This window comes from Sinocyclocheilus grahami, unplaced genomic scaffold, assembly GCF_001515645.1.
Source record: "Sinocyclocheilus grahami isolate Dianchi unplaced genomic scaffold, SAMN03320097.WGS_v1.1 scaffold11506.1, whole genome shotgun sequence".
NCBI classification, from domain to species: Eukaryota; Metazoa; Chordata; class Actinopteri; order Cypriniformes; family Cyprinidae; genus Sinocyclocheilus; species Sinocyclocheilus grahami.
The window spans coordinates 3384-5859 of record NW_015513875.1 but is presented as its reverse complement, the minus strand read 5'-3'; the positions used below and the strand labels follow the sequence as shown (position 1 = coordinate 5859).

General features: G+C 35.7%; 1 protein-coding gene across 1 annotated transcript; it reads left to right on the top strand.

The window, feature by feature from the left end:
- The first annotated feature begins 139 nt into the window (after window positions 1-139).
- LOC107578687 (axonemal dynein light chain domain-containing protein 1-like) lies at window positions 140-1545 on the top strand. Its single transcript, XM_016264615.1, has 4 exons — window positions 140-224; window positions 1016-1188; window positions 1259-1362; window positions 1443-1545. The coding sequence occupies exons 1-4, from the start codon at window positions 140-142 to the stop codon at window positions 1543-1545; spliced, it is 465 nt and encodes a 154-aa protein (XP_016120101.1).
- Window positions 1546-2476: the final 931 nt, after the last annotated feature.

Here is a 2476-nt window from a genome sequence, read left to right as displayed (position 1 = left end):
TAGCCAAACTTTATGCGTTGTCTGGAGCGCTATAGCATGGAGAACGGCAGAAAGTTGAATGTCTTAGCGTCTTTGCGTCTTTTCCGCGGTTATTCACACGTAAACCGTGTCCAGCAGCGAGTTTAGACGGCGTGAGAGTATGTCGGTGTCCGTCAGGTCTCCTCCGGAGGGAGCGGCACCCGAGGGCCGCAGGACGAGGAGATCCAGCGCGGCTGTCGCTAACCGTGAGGCAACTCCAGCATCTGCCAACAACAACAACTCTCACTGTTCTCTTTGTTCATCTCAAGTCATCAACTTTCTTCTGCAGCTTTATTGCTAATATTCATTTATTTTCTGTGTTAATCTGAAGTTTTTAAAGCTACATCACCAAATGTATTGTTAATATTTATTTATTTGTTCCATTTCAACATCTAGTATTCTTTGTTATTAGTAATGTTTAGCACCTTTTCTATTATTAATAGCCGACTGATTCAACTTTACGTTATTCGTAACATCACAAACTTTTTCTATTTTATTATGTTTCATGCTAAAAAAATCACCACCTTTGTTTTCTTTCTTTCTTTCATGTGGCCAACTTTAATCTTTGTTATTCTTAATTGCCCATTTATTTATTTATTCACAATCACAGAGTTTGCTTTTTAATTCTTAACATTTATTTATATATGCCACATCACAAAGCCTTTCTTCTATTATTTGTTTATTTATGCCTAATCACCAACTTTGTTCTTAATTCATCTTAATATTTTGTTTATTTATTATTCCACATCACTTACTACATTATTTCATTTCATTCATTCATTCATTGAATACCACTGAAAATTGGTTAAATATTTATTTATGCCACTTCACACACTTTTCCGTTTTTATTTTTATATTAATTAATTTATTACCATCTTTTTTACACACACACACACATATTTTAGTTTATTTTATATCTTAAATATACAAAATATTTAATATTTTCTATTTAATGTGTTAAATCTAGACTATGTATTTATGTGATTCATCTGTCTAGTGGTGGCAGAGCTTCCTCAGGTGAGAGAGAGGACACCTGTAAAAGACCGAAGCAGCCTGCAAGTGCGTGATGATTTAATTCCAGACGAGCTCCTTGCAACTTTAAGATCCACCACCTGTCCTCAAGACAGACTCGGACCCCTCAGATTAACCAAAACTCCTAAAGACTTCAAGGTCTGTGCCACCTTTTCTTTTTCAAATAGTTTCTAGTAACTAAATCATCTCTTTTGACCTCTTCTCCCAGATTTGTTTAATACATCGCACTGATGCAGTGTGGCACCATCCAGCTAGACGCAAGAAATACCAATACTTTCTCAACCAGCCGACCTCTCTGACTGGAGCTGGAAGGTTGGAATGAATCATTATACATTTATATACAAGACACTGAGACATTTTCTAGCTCACTGTGTTTGTTTGAATCTGAACAGAGACATATCCTTCCTCTGTGATGCTCGATTGCCTCTCCCACCAATGGCTGAACGAAGCCCCGCTCAGGGAGATCAAAATGCAAGTGATAGGAGAATAACCTGAATTTGGTGCGAAGTTCTTCGTATCTTTCTGTATGTTGAAACTTTGTGTTGTTGTTTTTTGGGTTGAAGGACGTGAGTTCACTGCAAACATTAATCCCGGAAGAATATCACATCATAAAAAACAAAGGCCTTAAGGGACTGCAGTGCTATGATGAGTAAGTCAGTCTGCTTGGTCAGTAAGAACATCTGTCTTGTTGTTCTACAGCTAAACAAATATGTTGCTTTATTTGTTTTCATTTCTTTTATAGTAAATTCACAGTTCTCCTAGAAGATGACAAACAGAAGCTAAGAGTCTTTCCATCAATGTGAGTTGTAGTCTACTATATATTATCTATCTGTCTATCTATCTATCTATCAGTCTGTCTATCTATCTATCTATCTATCTATCTATCAGTCTGTGTATCTGTCTATCTATCTATCTATCTGTCTATCTATCAGTCTGTGTATCTATCTATCTATCTATCAGTCTGTGTATCTATCTATCTATCTATCGGTCTATCTATCAGTCTGTGTATCTGTCTATCTATCTATCTATCTATCAGTCTGTGTATCTGTCTATCTATCTATCTATCTGTCTATCTATCAGTCTGTGTATCTATCTATCTATCTATCTGTCTGTCTATCTATCAGTCTATCTATCAGTCTGTGTATCTATCTATCTATCTATCTATCAGTCTGTGTATCTGTCTATCTATCTATCAGTCTGTGTATCTATCTATCTATCTATCTACAGTGGGGAAAAAAAGTATTTAGTCAGCCACCAATTGTGCAAGTTCTCCCACTTAAAAAGATGAGAGAGGCCTGTAATTTTCATCATAGGTATTCCTCAACTATGAGAGACAAAATCAGAAAAAAAAAAATCCAGAAAATCACATTGTAGGATTTTAAAAGGATTTATTTGCAAATTATGGTGGAAAATAAGTATTTGGTCA

Bases quoted from the DNA above. Each gene is read 5' to 3' on its own strand.
- LOC107578687 (XM_016264615.1), top strand. From the start codon at position 140: ATGTCGGTGTCCGTCAGGTCTCCTCCGGAGGGAGCGGCACCCGAGGGC. The intron at 225-1,015 runs GTGAGGCAACTC...TCATCTGTCTAG, and splicing joins CAGCGCGGCTGTCGCTAACC to TGGTGGCAGAGCTTCCTCAG. The intron at 1,189-1,258 runs GTCTGTGCCACC...CTCTTCTCCCAG, and splicing joins AAACTCCTAAAGACTTCAAG to ATTTGTTTAATACATCGCAC.